The 16180-nt window shown below is 44.5% G+C and overlaps 1 protein-coding gene across 2 annotated transcripts in view; it reads left to right on the top strand.

Moving 5' to 3' along the window:
• Positions 1-15616, top strand: part of smim19 (small integral membrane protein 19) — a 20140-nt gene extending 4524 nt beyond the window's left edge. The window contains exons 2-4 of one of the 2 annotated variants that reach the window (XM_034182167.1): positions 14344-14468; positions 14730-14792; positions 14862-15616. In XM_034182167.1, coding sequence (XP_034038058.1) covers positions 14344-14468; positions 14730-14791 — 187 coding nt within the window. In that variant the 3' untranslated portion in view covers position 14792; positions 14862-15616. Of the gene's footprint in view, positions 1-14343; positions 14469-14729 lie in introns of both variants that reach the window. The other variant, XM_034182166.1, reaches the window with a different exon arrangement.
• The last annotated feature ends 564 nt before the right edge of the window (positions 15617-16180 follow it).

Here is a 16180-nt window from a genome sequence, read left to right on the forward strand (position 1 = left end):
TCTACTTTTAAGATTAGGCTTAAAACTTTCCTTTTTGCTAAAGCTTATAGTTAGGGCTGGATCAGGTGACCCTGAACCATCCCTTAGTTATGCTGCTATAGACTTAGACTGCTGGGGGGTTCCCATGATACACTGAGTGTTTTTCTCTTTTTGCTCTGTATGCACCACTCTGCATTTAATCATTAGTGATTGATCTCTGCTCCCCTCCACAGCATGTCTTTTTCCTGGTTCTCTCCCTCAGCCCCAACCAGTCCCAGCAGAAGACTGCTCCTCCCTGAGCCTGGTTCTGTTGGCGGTTTCTTCCTGTTAAAAGGGAGTTTTTCCTTCCCACTGTCGCCAAGTGCTTGCTCACAGGGGGTCGTTTTGACCGTTGGGGTTTTTACGTAATTATTGTATGGTCTTGCCTTACAATATAAAGCGCCTTGGGGCAACTGTTTGTTGTGATTTGGCGCTATATAAATAAAATTGATTGAGTGAGTGATTGATTGATTGATAAACATACGCCAGAAAGCAAGACAACTGTTTAAAAAAAAAAAATCACATTTAAACATACACCAGAAAGTAAGAACACTGTTAAAAAAAAGGCACATTTAAATATACACCAGAAAGTAAGAACACTGTTAAAAAAAAGGCACATTTAAATATATGCCAGAAAGTAAGACAAGTGTTTAAAAAAAAGCCCTCACATTTAAACATACGCCAGAAAGTAAGACAAGTGTTTAAAAAAAACCCTCACATTTAAACATACGCCAGAAAGTAAGACAAGTGTTTAAAAAAAAGTCACATTTAAACATTCGCCAGAAAGTAAGAACACTGTTTAAAAAAAGTCACATTTAAACATTCGCCAGAAAGTAAGAACACTGTTTAAAAAAATCACATTTAAACATACGCCAGAAAGTAAGAACACTGTTTAAAAAAAAAAAAAAAAAAAAAAAAATCACATTTAAACATACGCCAGAAAGTAAGACCACTTTTTTAATCACATTTATAGGACATGTTGCACTGAAATCATAACAATTTAGATTTAGGTTGTTAGTTGCCATTTGATGATCCACCAGGATTACTTTGTACACTGCCGTGACAGATTTCAAAGTATACGGCATTCACAGCAAACAGCTATGGAGACTTAGGAAAACAAAGTACTTGTGTTTCTGACAGGTGACATATGCCGCTTTTCTACTTCACAAAAGTAGCACTACTCTGCACTACTCAGCTCGACTCTACTCAGTTTTTTGCTTTTCCACTAGGGTTAGTACCTGGTACCGGGTGCTTAAAAAACGTCACTGCAGTTTGCTCTGCTGACCCTGTCCACGTTGAAGAGGTACTATTTGCAGTAGAAAAGGATGCGCCTGGAACCAAACTGAGTAGAGCCGAGTCGCGCTGGAGCTTTGTAGTAGAAAAGCGCCTATAGTTCCTAGAAGTGTCCCAGCATGCATGTCAATGAGTTGAGGCACAGATTAATTCCAAAGTTTACACAAGTGTGATGTTGTGTTATGATGACTCGTTCTTAAGTGATAACTGTTCATTTTGCTGCTGTCACAGTAACGGCAGCAGCTGTGAGAAGGTTTTGTGCACCTGCGACCAAGAGCCATAAATGCAGCCAGGGGAGGTGATGATCTAGTGGATAAGGTGTTGGGCTTGAGTCCAGAAGATCATGGGTTCAAAAGCCCCACCTGACTGGAAAATCACTAAGGGCCCTTGGGCAAGGCCTTTAATCCCCTATTGCTCCCAGTGTGTAGTGAGCGCCTTGTATGGCAGCACCCTGACATCGGGGTGAATGTGAGGCATAATTGTAAAGCACTTTGAGCGTCTGATGCAGATGGAAAAGCGCTACATAAATGCAGTCCATTTACCATTTTACCATTTAAAAACACTGATAAGTGTTGTATAGAACTGTGACAAATCATATATATATATATATATATACAGTGAGGAAAATATGTATTTGAACACCCTGCAATTTTGCAAGTTCTCCCACTTAGAAATCATGGAGGGGTCTGAAATTTTCATCTTAGGTGCATGTCCACTGTGAGAGACATAATCTAAAAAAAAAAAAACATCCGGAAATCACAATGTATGATTTTTAAAAATAATTTATTTGTACGTTACTGCTGCAAATAAGTATTTGAACACCTACCAACCAGCAAGAATTCTGGCTCTCACAGACCTATTCATTTTTTTTCTTATTCTGCACTCTTTACCTGTATTAATTTAACCTGTTTGAACTTGTTACCTGAATAAAAGACACCTGTTCACACACTCAATCAATCACACTCCAACCTGTCCAACATAGCCAAGACCAAAGAGCTGTCTAAGGACATCAGGGACAAAACTGTAGACCTGTACAAGGCTGGGATGGACTACAGGACAACAGGCAAGCAACTTGGTAGAAGACAACAACTGTTATGATTATTTATTAGAAAGTGGAAGAAGCACAAGATGACTGTCAATCTTCCTCAGTCTGGGATTCCATGCAAGATCTCACTTTGTGGGGTAAGGATGATTCTGAGAAAGCTCAGAACTACACAGGAGGACCTGGTCAATGACCTGAAGAGAGCTGGGACCACAGTCACAAAGATTACATTAGTAACACATGATGCTGTCATGGTTTAAAATCCTGCAGGGCAGCAAGGTCCCCCTGCTCAAGCCAGCACATGTCCAGGCCCGTTTGAAGTTCACCAGTGACCATGTGGATGATCCAGAGGAGGCATGGGAGAAGGTCATGTGGTCAGATGAGACCAGAATAGAGCTTTTGGAATCAGCTCCACTTACCATGTTTAGAGGATGAGAACAACCCCAAGAAAACCATCCCAACCGTGAAGCATGGGGGTGGAAACATCATACTCTGGGGGTGCTCTTCTGCAAAGGGGACAGGACGACTGCACCGTATTGAAGGGAGGATGGATGGGGTCATGTATTGCGAGATTTTGGCAAACAACCTCCTTCCCTCAGTAAGAGCATTGAAGATGGGTCATGGCTGGGTCTTCCAGCATGACAATGACCCCAAACACACAGCCAGGGCAACTAAGGAGGGGCTCCGTAAGAAGCATTTCAAGGTCCTGGAGTGGCCTGGCCAGTCTCCAGACCTGAACGCAATAGAAAATCTTTGGAGAGAGCTGAAGCTCCAAACCTGAAAGATCTAGAGAAGATCTGTATGGAGGAGTAGACCAAAATCCCTGCTGCAGTGTGTGAAAACCTGGTGATAAACTACAGGAAACATCTGACCTCTGTAATTGCAAACAAAGGCTACTGTACCAAATATTAACATTGATTTTCACAGGTGTTCAAATACTTATTTGCAGCAGTAACATACAAATAAATTATTAAAAAGTTATACATTGTGATTTCCGGATTAATTTTTTTAGATGTCTCTCACAGTGGACATGCACCGAAGATGAAAATTTCAGACCCCTCCATGATTTCTAAGTGGGAGAACTTGCAAAATCGCAGGGTGTTCAAATACTTATTTTCCTCACAGTATATATATATATATATGTGTCAGCATGTAGAGACATTCCATGTCCATTAAGCAGCAATAATGACAACTGACATGCGACAACCCGCATGTCAGTTGTTTTTTTTATTAAGGTTTTATTCAGCATTAATTCTTTTTAAAAGTTTCTTATAGAGATCAACAGTTTTATGACATTTGAGAGAGTCTACAAGCTTAATACTGTTTATATAAACGCAACACTTTCTGTTTTGCTCCCATTTTGTATGAGATGAACTCAAAGATCTAAAACTTTTTCCACATACACAATATCACCATTTCCCTCAAATATTGTCCACAAACCAGTCGAAATATGTGATAGTGAGCACTTCTCCTTTACCGAGATAATCCATCCCACCTCACAGGTGTGCCATATCAAGATGCTGATTAGACACCATGATTAGTGCACAGGTGTGCCTTAGACTGCCCACAATAAAAGGCCACTCTGAAAGGTGCAGTTTTGTTTTATTGGGGGGGGGGGGGGGATACCAGTCAGTATCTGGTGTGACCACCATTTGCCTCATGCAGTGCAACACATCTCCTTCACATCATCCGTGAAGAGAACACCTCTCCAACGTGCCAAACGCCAGCGAATGTGAGCATTTGCACACTCAAGTCGGTTACGACGACGAACTGGAGTCAGGTCGAGACCCCGATGAGGACGACGAGCATGCAGATGAGCTTCCCTGAGATGGTTTCTGACAGTTTGTGCAGAAATTCTTTGGTTATGCAAACCGATTGTTTCAGCAGCTGTCTGAGTGGCTGGTCTCAGACGATCTTGGAGGTGAACATGCTGGATGTGGAGGTCCTGGGCTGGTGTGGTTACACGTGGTCTGCGGTTGTGAGGCTGGTTGGATGTACTGCCAAATTCTCTGAAACGACTTTGGAGACGGCTTATTGTAGAGAAATGAACATTCAATACACGAGCAACAGCTCTGGTTGACATTCCTGCTGTCAGCATGCCAACTGCATGCTCCCTCAAATCTTGCGACATCTGTGGCATTGTGCTGTGTGATAAAACTGCACCTTTCAGAGTGGCCTTTTATTGTGGGCAGTCTAAGGCACACCTGTGCACTAATCATGGTGTCTAATCAGCATCTTGGTATGGCACACCTGTGAGGTGGGATGGATTATCTCAGCAAAGGAGAAGTGCTCACTATCACAGATTTAGACTGGTTTGTGAACAATATTTGAGGGAAATGGTGATATTGTGTATGTGGAAAAAGTTTTAGATCTTTGAGTTCATCTCATACAAAATGGGAGCAAAACCAAAAGTGTTGCGTTTATATTTTTGTTGAGTGTATATTGTTCAAATTCATCCAGAAGTCCATATAAATTTGGAGTTAAAACAGCTGCTGTGCACGCACGCACGCACACACACAGACTCTCTCAAAGTAAACAGAACACAAAGCAAAAGATGAGAAAAAAAAATTTAACATTCCACTCACCCCAGTGTAAAGATCTCCAAATTAGTCCATAACAAAAACAAGCCCCCCGCTCACGTGGCGATTGCCAGCCATGGAAAGGTCCATTCGTCCTCATGGATCCACACCCATAGATCATTTTCAAGTTCCACTCGGCCAGAGAGTAATGTCCAGGTCCACTCGCTCTCAGGTTCTGATAGGACAATGTGCGCGCGCCCGCACACACACATAATGTCCGATCGCAGCTCTGCCTTCAACTCAACTTCTGTCAGGATCGTGACACATTAGAGAGTCCATTAGGTCATGAAAATAGCATTTTCTGAGTTTTTCCAATAGGAGACATACATCTGCGTGTCCAGGCATGTCCTCAGCAGTAAACTAACAACTGTGGCACAAACAGCAGAATCACGACACTTTAAGTTCCAAAATCCAGCAGATTTTGAAAAAGTTAAGCGTTTCAGGGTGAAATGTGTCATCTCCTCTGTAAAGCCAAGCCACTGCTTTCAAAGAAAAGCTCTGAAGCTTTGTTATTGGACAGAACCACATTAGTTTGGCTCTGTCTGTCTCTGTCTGGAATGTTTCTGTTTTGCTCTTAACTACGTCACACGCAGAGAAATGCTGAGAATTGCCAAGTGAGACGTTTTCCGGAAATGCACCTGTTTTCCTCGTTTCGGGAGAGGGCTTTAAAAACAATAAAAAGAAGTTTGCAGTTGACATGGTAACGGACTGGAAGCTGGTGAAGAGAGGCCAAGAACGAAGTAATGTGGTTGTACTTTTTTCTTTCCTGAATTATGAGTAAGCTGAAGTTAGAGAGGACTGATACAAACCAACATACAGGGATTTACAATAATCTAGTCTACTTGGAACGAAGGCATGACTCTCTCAACGTCAATCCTAGAAAAATAGGGCTTGGAAAATGGAGTTAGAAGAAACCTCTGCAAGGTTATCTGACTAATTCAGCATGCACTTAGTCCAGAGTTTAAAATGAATTTCACTTTTAGCGTTATGCCTTACAAGATATTTTATTACATATTAATCATTTTTTTAAAAATTAATCTGTCAGTTGTCATTGTTTCAGCATTGCAACTGATCATTTTCATAAGTGATTAGCAAAATTATTTAGTTTGTATAAAAGGTCAGGCTCCAAGGTTGTTCCTGCCGGGGGTGGTAGTGGGGACAAGCTCCCACTACCTAAAAAGTGCTCCCATATGGCGTGCATCTCAAATTGCCTCTGGCAACCAAGTCCAGCTCCTGGCCTGCTTGTATGACTTAGCTTATAAGCCCAGAGGAGCTGCTTCTACTGACAGAAGGGGCGAAGGCAGGTTTCTGGTGCCTCAGAGCCAGTTGCCTCGGGTAGATGAAACTTGTTATCCTAGGAAGGCAGTTCATGTAGGAGAAGGAAACTCTTATCTCAGACCTCCACTGCCTTGCGGCTATATCCAGTCTTGGACAAGGCTTTCAGGAGTAAACCTCAAGGAACAATGTGGAGTCGGAGTGCCTAAGGTGGTCTGTTGCTGAACTTCAGCACTTTCTCAGCAACTCCTGCGACGTTGCCAGTGCCAGACTGCATTGGCTTCTGCCTTTCCTTGGGACCACAGTGACAGCGTGGAGAGAGGGGACCTGCTGCATGGGCAACAGCTGATCTTCCATATTAGCCTGTCCAGGCTTTGTAGCTCCACTGGAGAGTACACTCCAGCATCATTGCAAGATGCCAGCACAACTCGAGAAGTGGCAGTTTACCGGTTATAAGGTCATCTATTTGGCGAAGGAAACGAGCGCGAGAGATCACTTCTGATGGTGGGAGGAATCATCACATCTCATTAGGCAGCTACTGGCCGCCTCAAGCTGGGCAGCCCCCAGCCAGTAAGGTGCTGTCTCACCATGGCCTGCTTGCTCATCCACTGGGTGAGTGAAGCTTAGAGTAAACCTCAAAAGGCAGGCCACAAATTCTGCACCAGGCAACAAAAACAAAAGAAAAAAAGAAGACTCCAGCTCTTCGTTTTGCAAGCTGGAACATCAGGAACATGTGCCCTGGCCTCTCTGCTGATCTGCAGAAAATTGACGATACCCGCAAAACTGCCGTCATTGACAGGGAACTCTCACGACTAAATGTTGACATTGTCTGCCTCCAGAATCTCGGTTTGTGGACAGTGGTACCATCAAGGAAGCAACTTACACCTTCTTTTGGCAAGGGATGTCCTTGGACGAATTTCATCAGAACAGTGTCGGTTTTGCTGGAAAAACACCCTGGTCGCGTGCATTGAGCCACCATCAACTGGTAGCGAGAGAATCCTTGCCCTCTGGCTTTCAACATCTTCAGGCCCAGCCACCGCCATCAGTACATACACTCCAACCCTCAAATTCAACCCAGAGGAAAAAATAAACAGTTCATGTAAATAAACAGACATGTTGTGACATGCCCACCTCTTCCACCATTTCTCGGATAGTCACACAACTCAAAAGTCACCAAAAGCTGTCTGAATCTTCCGAATGGTGGAAGACGTGGGCATAATTTTTCGGAGTCCAGCATGTCCTGTGAGACTTCAATGCGGTGGCGCTTTTGCTCCGTCAGCAGCTTCGTGCCGAAGTCATCAGCATCAATTTCACTGCAACTCTTTTCATGGTCAAATCTTCTGTCACAGTGGAATGTGCCGAAAAAGTGCTGATGTCCACCTCTTCCACAATTTCTCGGATAGTCACACGACGGTCCCGCATCACCACAGCGTTCACTTTGGAAATGATCTGGTCATTTCAGCATGTTGATGGCCGCCCGGAGCGTGGCTCACTCTCCACCGTTGTGCGGCCGTCTTTAAACCGGTTGTACCGCTCCTTAATCTGTGTGATGCCCATAGCATCGTCACCGAAAGCCGCCTGAATAATCCGAATGGTTTCCACCTGGCTGTCGCCCAGTTTCTGGCAAAATTTGATGCAGTCACGCTGCTCCAGTTGTTCTGCCATTTTCCTTGCAAAGAAAATCCGACGAGAGACTACACAAGTCCTCACACAAAGGCTGCTTACCAGGAAATGACGCAGTCGACAGGCGTGAAAAAATTCACGCATGCGCACAAAGGTTCAAGGTTGGCTCATGCAAGCACACGTGATTCAAAACCATTAGGTTTTTGAAAAAAATAAAAAGGTCGGATACTTTTCTAACAGACCTCGTATAATCAATCAGTCAATTTTTTTTTATATAGCGCCAAATCACAACAAACAGTTGCCCCAAGGCGCCTTATATTGTAAGGCAAGGCCATACAATAATTATGTAAAACCCCAACGGTCAAAACGACCCCCTGTGAGCAAGCACTTGGCTACAGTGGGAAGGAAAAACTCCCTTTTAACAGGAAGAAACCTCCAGCAGAACCAGGCTCAGGGAGGGGCAGTCTTCTGCTGGGACTGGTTGGGGCTGAGGGAGAGAACCAGGAAAAAGACATGCTGTGGAGGGGAGCAGAGATCAATCACTAATGATTAAATGCAGAGTGGTGCATACAGAGCAAAAAGAGAAAGAAACACTCAGTGCATCATGGGAACCCCCCAGCAGTCTACGTCTATAGCAGCATAACTAAGGGATGGTTCAGGGTCACCTGATCCAGCCCTAACTATAAGCTTTAGCAAAAAGGAAAGTTTTAAGCCTAATCTTAAAAGTAATAGTATAAGAACAAATGAGACAGAAGCGACTGCAATAATTATCGAGGCATCTCCCTTCTCAGCACTGTTGGGAAGGCCTTCGCCCATGTTGTCTTTGCGAGTCTACAGACCGTGGCTTCGTGTGTTTACCCAGAGTCCCAGTGCGGCTTTCGAGCTGGGAGGTCTTCCATGGACATGATCTTTTCAATACGCCAGCTGCAGGAGAAGTGTCTAGAACAGCAAATGCCACTCTACATTGCCTTCATCAACGTGACGAAGGCTTTTGACTTGGTCAATCGAAGTGGACACTTCAGGCTCCTGCAGAAGATTGGCTGTCCCCCCAAAAGTCCTCGCAGTTGTCTCTTTCTTCCACGAGAACATGCACAGTACAGTTTGCTCCACTGGTGCAACATCAGAAGCCTTCCCAGTTCGCAGTGGGGTGAAACAGGGCTGTGTCATTGCGCTGACGCTCTTCGGAATCTTCTTCTCCATGCTCCTCCAGTATGCCTTGATAGATTGCAGTGAGGGAGTGTACATTCACACCAGAGCCAATGGCAAGCTCTTTAACATCGTCCGACTTCATGCCAAGACCAAGGTTGTGGAGGTACTCATCCCTGAGATGCTCTTTGCCAACAATGCCACCTTGACATCACACTCCAAAGACGGTCTGCAGCAACTTGTTAATCGTCTGTCTCACACCTGCAAGGAGTTCGGACTGACCATCAGTCTTAAGAAGACAAACGTCATGGTGCAGGGGACAGTTGCTCCCCCTAACATCGACATTGATGGGTACAACCTGGAAGTCGTAGAGCAAGTCGCATACCTTGGGTCAAAGCAGAGAAGCTTGAATCTTCGACTGGACTGGGTTGCTTGACGCGAGGACTAGAGCCTTACCGATATGGATTTTTTTTGAGGCCGATGCCGATAACGATATTTGGATGAAAAAAATGCAGATAATCGATAAATTGGCTCATTTACCGATGGCCGCTAAATCAGCCAATATTATTATTATTTTTTTTTTTTAATGAATAAAATGTTCTTTTTTGGACCCTTAACAAAAAAGGTATGAGCTAAAAGCTGAAGCTTTGTCCTCACATTGGTTAACTTTATAACAAGAATTTTCAAGTTCAAAAAATGCAATCAAGAATTAAACCTTTGTGAAATTAGCAAATACATATCCTTAAAAAGAGTTGTGAAATACATCTGATCTTGAGCCTATATCTAAGTTGTTGCTGCAACTTAGATATAGGGTCAGGATAAGAATATAGATCCTTATAAACTTGTATGCTTTTGTCAGCCAATCAGTGCAGTGTGACGGCGAACTATGGGTGCCGGTGATGAACACATTTAAGCAGGGGTGTAAACATTTCTCAGTTGAATGGAGTCAGAGCTCCATCTACTGGACAAATGGTGCAAGGACATTTTACATTGCCAACACAAACATTATTTCAGTAACTGTTCTGTTTATGAGAAATTATCGGCGTTCTATCGGCAAAATTTCAGTCGATAGTGAGTACTTTGAAAAGGGCTTATATCGGCCGGCCGATATATCGGTCGGGCTCTAGCGAGGACGTTTCGCTTCAAATCGCAGAAGCTTCCGCAGCTAAAATTCTTGCTCTGGTAGTCTGACTTCTGTCTTGACTCTTGTAGAGAAGAACTTCTCTACAACATTCTTCTCTACAAGAGTCAAGACAGAAGTCAGACTACCAGAGCAAGAATTTTAGCTGAGGAAGCTTCTGAGATTTGAAGTGAAACGTCCTCCCATCAAGCAACTCAGTCCAGTCGGAAATTCAAGCTTCTCTACTATGGAAACCACCTGGATAACTGAGAGCCTTCACAGAAATACCTTGGGTCAACCATCTCTAACTTACTCTCCGTTGATGCAGAGATGAATGGCAGGATTGCAAAGACAGCAGCAGTTATGGTAAGACTAATTCTGGAAGAATTCCAGCCTCACTGAAAAGACAAAACTGCACGCCTAACAGACCTGCGTGCTCAGCACAATCCTCTACGGTTGTGAGGCATGGTCTGCCTACGCCAGACATGAGAAAAAGCTCAACAGCTACCATCTGAGGTGCCTTTAACAAATTCTGCACATCGGGTGGCAGGACAAAATGCCCAACACAGAGGTCTTGGAACATACCAGTATGAGCAGCATGTTCGCCATTCTTGGCGAAAGTCATCTTTGATGGCTTGGCCATGTCAGGACAATGGATCCAGGCCGCATTCCTAAAGATGTACTGTACGGTGAGCTGGCAGAGGCCACTTATTTAGCTGGTCGACCACACCTGTGCTTCAAGGATGTCTGCAAGGAGGATATGAACATGTGCGGCATCAATGTCAACACGTGGGAGCAGTGTGCAGCGGACCGGGCAGCCTGGCACCTTACTGTCAGAACAAGTGCCCAGAACTGAACATTAAATATGTTTAATGAATGAAATGTACACTTCATAGAGTAAATATAAACAGAAAACATACTAATCTCCACTATTTTAATGTTGCTGTGGGACAATGTGAGACAAGACACCCATCAAATTATCATATTATTACTATATGTATATAGTGTGTGTGTGTGTGTGTGTGTATTTGTCTATGAACTCCTGTCCACCTCTCTCTGGTTGGCTTACCATGAAGTTTTTACACTTGCTTAGCCAGTCACCATCACTCATACAGTTGTCCCACCCATCCCTCCCCCCTCACCAAAGGAGGAAAAACAAACAAAAACAAAGACCTCCTGCACCCCGAGTGGTAAGTCTGCAGATCACAACAGCTTCAGTTAGCTTATTTATAGTAACGCACCGCATTTTGTCAGTAACGATAACTGCGCTGTAATGATGGAAATGGTAATTAGTTTGATTACCTCCATCCATCAATCCATTTTCTTCCGCTTTCTCCAGAGTCGGGTCGCGGGGGGCAGCAGCTCAAGCAAAGCCGCCCAGACCTCCCGATCCACATACACCTCCCCCAGCTCAGCTCTCTCTTCACCACGACGGTCCGATACAGCGACCGCATCACTGCAGACGCTGCACCATTCCGTCTGTCAATCTCACGCTCCATCCCTTCCTCTCTTGTGAACAAGACCCCGAGATACTTAAACTCCTTCACTTGAGGCAAGGACACTCCACTGAGCTGAAGAGGGCAAGGCACCTTTTTCCGGTCGACAACCATGGCCTTGGATTTGGAGGTGCTGATTTTCATCCCGCATGCTTCACACTTGGCTGCAAACTGCACCAGTGCACGCTGAAGGTCCTGATTTGATGAAGCCAACAGAACCACATCGTCCGCAAACAACAGAGATGAGATTCTGTGGTTGCCAAACCAGACCCCCTCTACACCCTGGCTGCGCCTAGAAATTCTGTCCATAAAGGTAATGAACAGAGCCGGTGATAAAGGGCAGCCCTGGCAGAGGCCAACGTGCACTGGAAACAGGTTTGACTTACTACCGGCAATGCAAACCAAGCTCCTACTGTGGTCGTACAGGGACCGGATAGCCCTTAACAAAGGACCCCGGTAGGGCTGAAACGATTAGTCGAGTAATTCGATTACAAAAAATGTTTGAGGCAAATTCTGTGCCTCGAAGCTTTGTTTAATGTTATAGTACATATGCCATGCCTGTGTGTGGCACTGTAATGTCCCCATGAAATGCATTGGCTGAATTGCAGAGAGTGTTAAAAAGAAATTAATGCAGGGTCCCAGTCCACCACCTTAATAAATAAATAAATAAAAATGGTTAAATTTTACAAGTTGGGGAAAACGAAAAACAGCCACATCCCATCACCATTTCAGCATAATGTCAAGACTTTGGCCCAACTTTGGCTGAGCTCCTGACACCAGGAAAGATCCAAAACTTGTAAAGATGTGAAAAAATAAATAATTACCCAGGAAAACATAAAGGGATACACTAAGTTTGACCATCTCCATGATGACGTAGTGAAATTGTGCCATTACATAGGGAGAGCCCTGGACTGTTAATGTTTTAAAACGCAAAAGTACTTTTTATCCAATTACTCAATTAATCGCCAGAATAATCGTAGAATACTCGATTACTAAAATAATCGATAGCTGCAGCCCTAGACCCCGGACCCCATACTCCCAGAGCACCCCCCACAGGGTGCCCCGAGGGACATGGTCAAACGCCTTCTCCAGATCCACAAAGCACATGTGGACTGGTTGGACGAACTCCCATGAACCCTCGAGCATCCGATGGAGGGTGTAGACCTGGTCCAGTGTGCCGTGACCAGGATGAAAACCACACTGCTCCTACTGAATCTGAGGTTCGACTATCGGTCGAATTCTCCTCTCCAGTACTCTGGAATAGACCTTACTGGGGAGGCTGAGGAGTGTGATCCCCCTATAGTTGGAACACACCCTCTGGTCCCCCTCTTTAAAAAGAGGGACCACCACCCCGGTCTGCCAATCCAGAGGCACTGTTGCTGTCTGGCTCGCGATGTTGCAGAGGCGTGTCAACCATTAAAGTCCCACAACATCCAGAGACTTAAGGTACTCAGGATGGATTTCATCCACCCCAGGAGCCTTGCCACCGAGGAGCTTTCTGACCACCTTGGTGACTTCGGCCTGGGTGATGGATGAGTCCGCCTCTGAGTCCCCAGTGTCTGCTTCCTCTTCAGAAGACTTGACAGTGGGATTGAGGAGATCCTTGAAGTATTCCTTCCACCACCTGACAACATCCCCAGTCAGGGTCAACAGCTCCCCATCCGCACCGTAGACAGTGCCGGTGGTTTGCCAGAATTTCATCGGGGCCGACCGATAGTCCTCCTCCATGGCCTCCCCGAACTCCTCCCAGACCCGAGTTTTTGCCTCTGTGACTGCACGGGCTGCAGTACGCTTGGCCTGCCGGTACCTATCAGCTGCCTCTGGGGTCCCACTTACCAACAAAGACAAGTAGGACTCCTTCTTCAGCTTGACGGCATCCCTTACTTCCAGCGTCCACCACCGGGTTTGGGGATTGCCGCTGTGACAGGCACCAGAGACCTTGTGACCACAGCTACAAGCAGCCGCATCGACAGTGGAGGTGGAGAACCTGTTACTGAATGGAGTTTGATTACCCGTTACTGAAAAAACAATGCTGTAATAACCACATTTATTTTCACAGCGTTATTCCCTTTGGTGTGCAGCGCCACATACAGGCCTGGCATATACAGTGTTTTTAGTAGGTTTGTGTGCATTTCTTCTTGAAATCAACAAAGAAACTTGTACGATTTAAATTTTGTATTATTTATTTAGAGTTGACCAACAGTTCAGTGTGTTTTGCTGTGATTGAATGTAATTCAAACTTGTTTCTTTTTATTTTGTGCTTGCTGATTACCTGCCCCAGAGTGGGTTTGATTCAGAGACTGAAATTAAAATTTCTTCACCAGAAAAGCTATCACCTCCCACTTATCCTGGAATCCAGAGAACTGTTAGTGCCTGACTAAAGCTGCCTCAAGAAGAGAGCGCTAGTATCATCATCATTACTACTACAGTGCTCAATAGCTGTATGTCAAAGTATATGTGTGCTATGTTTGGCTTAGTTCTGAGGTACTGTTTGGACAGGAGATGGACATATACACGCATACAGTTGTCTCTTAGTATATAAAAAGATGAAGAAGATATACAAAAATATTTGTAAATTTCACTCTGAATTGAAATGTGTGACACCTGCCATGGATGAACTGATGTGCTGCTGTTTGAAAAGAAGCCTGATAAAATTTAGTTGATTGTATAGTTGTAATTTAACCATTCTCTCAGGAAAGCTAATTTTGTTTCAATATTGCTTGTATTTAATCCCACCCCCCTGCATGGTAGAAACAAGAGGAAGATCATGCGTATTTTCACTCTGCCTCCGACCGTCGGCAGCAGCCCGGAGCCGAACTTCTATGACAGCCTGCAGAAGGTGCGCTTACGGCAGCAGCTGGAGATGTATTCGCTGGGTGAGTTTGTGCACGGCTGAATCTTCAAAATCACTTCTAAACACTGATCAGCACAGTGGAGCCTGTTCTGCACATAGGTCAAGTTTGTGTGCTGTGAGGCAAAAAAAGAACTGACATCAGAAAAATCCAGTTAAATCTCACACATATGTGATACTCATTATTATTATTATTATTATTATTCCTAATGATGACCTCTTAACTGTAAAGTGGGACCCTGTAGCTATCATCCAAGTTAAACTGTTTCTCTGTTTTGACTTCCAGCCAGGAAGTACGAGCAGCAGCAGCAGGGTCAGTCGGAGAGCGTGCAGCTGTCCATGGAATGAGAGCAGGAAGCAGCAGACAGGAATCACCTGCCGTGTTCCTCTCAGACCACCAGCGCTCCTTTGATCCCACTGCTTTGTGTTTGGCTTCACAAACGAGAACAGCGTTAGGAGTTTTCATTTGTCTGCTGTGGCAGGTGCAGGCAGTCGGACGGAGAATTCAAGAGGGTTTTGGCAGAACATGCTACCTTGCACACCTGTGAGATTCTGACAGCTGGCACTGAAGTATTTTTAGTGGACTATGAGAAAGCAGCCCACTGTGGAGAATGTTACTGAAACCAGAGTTCAACATCTGCACAGGTTTTAGTTTTCATCACGTCGATGTAAAATATCATGTTTCAGGTGGGACTATAATGTCAGAAAACAAAAGTAGTGCTGATTAATAATCAGCAGTTGCTGGACAAAGGACAGTAACTTATTGTTCGGGCTGCACATCTCGATGTGGGCCTGTGTGATTATGTAAACGGACGCGTGCGGTCTAAACCCTGCACTGAGCGTGCACTGCACCACGGACGTGCAGGGTTTTTGCCTCCCTCCTGTGGATGCTGTTCACTTTCTACAGCTCTGGTGAATAATGATGAATGTCTGGAATTTACTGTCTTTTTATAAATATGTAAAAAGGATCATAGGTTTTGTTTTTTCCAGTCCCTGATGTATATCGGTATTAAATCATTTTCACATGAAGACAAAAATGTGATGGAAATATTTAAAATGTGAATCTGTTGTGGGAACTTGTGCTGAAATGTTCATGATCTTTTAAAGTACTGAAGCTGTGAAAGAACTATAACCCAAACCTTACATTTTTATGAATTAAAAAAAACAAAACATGGTACTTATTCACCCCCCCAACTACATATAGAGGGGGGGGCTAAATGTATGGGCATTTGGGGAAAACTGTTCTGTCCTTGATCCCCTAGGGCAGGGACTGTCTCCAGTGTATATGTGTACTCCCCATCAATCACCCTTTTCTGACACCTATAGACACATGACACTCGTGCTTACCCCAACCTTGGGGAGGTCTCGGATTACACACTGTCAACTGGCAAATTAAGTAACAGTTAGCCTCAAGAGTGGGCAAGGTTAGCGGCAAAGTTTATAGTATCTGGTAGCAAGAGACTATGGTCTTATCAGATGGTTTCACTGTGCAGCAAAGTACAGAAGAGTTAGGAGGGAGATGATTAATTTTTTTGCCTTTCAAGTAGTGGATTTGGAAATGACAGGGCTGGATGGAAAGAAGTGATTATTAAAGCAGTCAGGCTGAGTGGTTGGCTCTGTTTCCTAAGAGTGAGAAGATCATGGGTTTGCATTCCACCTGGAACTTCCTGTGTGGGTTTGTATGGGTTTCCTCTGGGTGCTCCAGCTTCCTCTCACTTCCAGAGACATGCAGGCTCG

This window comes from Thalassophryne amazonica, chromosome 11, assembly GCF_902500255.1.
Source record: "Thalassophryne amazonica chromosome 11, fThaAma1.1, whole genome shotgun sequence".
Lineage (NCBI taxonomy): Eukaryota > Metazoa > Chordata > Actinopteri > Batrachoidiformes > Batrachoididae > Thalassophryne > Thalassophryne amazonica.